Source organism: Penaeus monodon, chromosome 44, assembly GCF_015228065.2.
Source record: "Penaeus monodon isolate SGIC_2016 chromosome 44, NSTDA_Pmon_1, whole genome shotgun sequence".
NCBI lineage: Eukaryota > Metazoa > Arthropoda > Malacostraca > Decapoda > Penaeidae > Penaeus > Penaeus monodon.
In genome coordinates, this window is record NC_051429.1 from 4315258 (window position 1) to 4316298 (window position 1041).

At 37.8% G+C, this 1041-nt stretch overlaps 1 protein-coding gene across 1 annotated transcript; it reads left to right on the plus strand.

The window, feature by feature from the left end:
• Positions 1–256: 256 nt before the first annotated feature.
• Positions 257–1041, plus strand: LOC119568467 (zinc finger protein 32-like). The gene has a single exon (XM_037916998.1). The coding sequence runs from the start codon at positions 293–295 to the stop codon at positions 704–706; it is 414 nt and encodes a 137-aa protein (XP_037772926.1). The 5' UTR covers positions 257–292; the 3' UTR covers positions 707–1041.

Genomic DNA, 1041 nt, shown 5'->3' on the forward strand with positions numbered 1-1041 from the left:
GAAAGTTTTGCGTGTGGGGGGGTGGCAAGAATTTTCTCAAAAAAAGCAAGTAAACTTCACTGAAGTCCACACAAAGGAGAAGCCATACAACTGTGAAATTTGCAAAAACTACCTTCTCACGAAAAAAAAATCTGGTACACAGAGAACATCAATGAAAAAACCCTTTCGTGCGAGATTTGCAATAAAACTTTTCTGAGAGAGGTTCCGAAAAAACAACTAGGAAATACAAAAGGGGAAACCTTTTAACTGGGATTTGCAACAGGCCTCTCCAAAAAATAATCTGGTGAGGCACATGAGAACACATACAAAGGAGAAACCATACAGCTGCAAGATTTGCAATAGGGCTTTTTCTGAGAGAGGTAACCTAGTAGTGCACATTAGAATACACACCAAGGAGAAGCCATACAGTTGTGAAATTTGTAAGAAGGACTTCTCAGAGAAATCTAGTCTAGCAAGACATATGAGAGTACATACAAAGGAGAAGCCATACAAATGTGAGATTTGTAACAAGAACTTTTCGCTTAGAGCTAATCTAGTGAGTCACATGAGATTACACACAGAGGAGAAGCCATACAGCTGTGAGGTTTGCAATAAGGCCTTCTATACAAAAAGTCATGTAGTAAGGCATATGAGAGTACATACAAAAGAGAACCCATATAGCCGTGAAATTTGCAATGATAAATTCTCAGAAAAAATAATCTGGTGAAGCCCATGAGAATACATGCAAGTGAGAATCTATACAGCTGCAAGATTTGCAATAAAGTCTTGTTACAGCTGGTATGTCACTCGGAGAATTCAGGGGAAGAGCAGCTCCGGCTGAACTCTAATTCTCCTAATGCGGTCGCCAGAATCATAGACGAAAAGTCAAATGGCCTGATATGAATGGCTAAATATCACGTAACAACAGTCTTTGCATTAAAGTACTAAGTGATTATCAAGTTTGTTCTTGCACATTCACTGATTTCATTCACTATTCATTCCATATTACAATGCTCATTAATCAGGTTAGCATAATATTAAGTGTTAATTAATTCATTTATG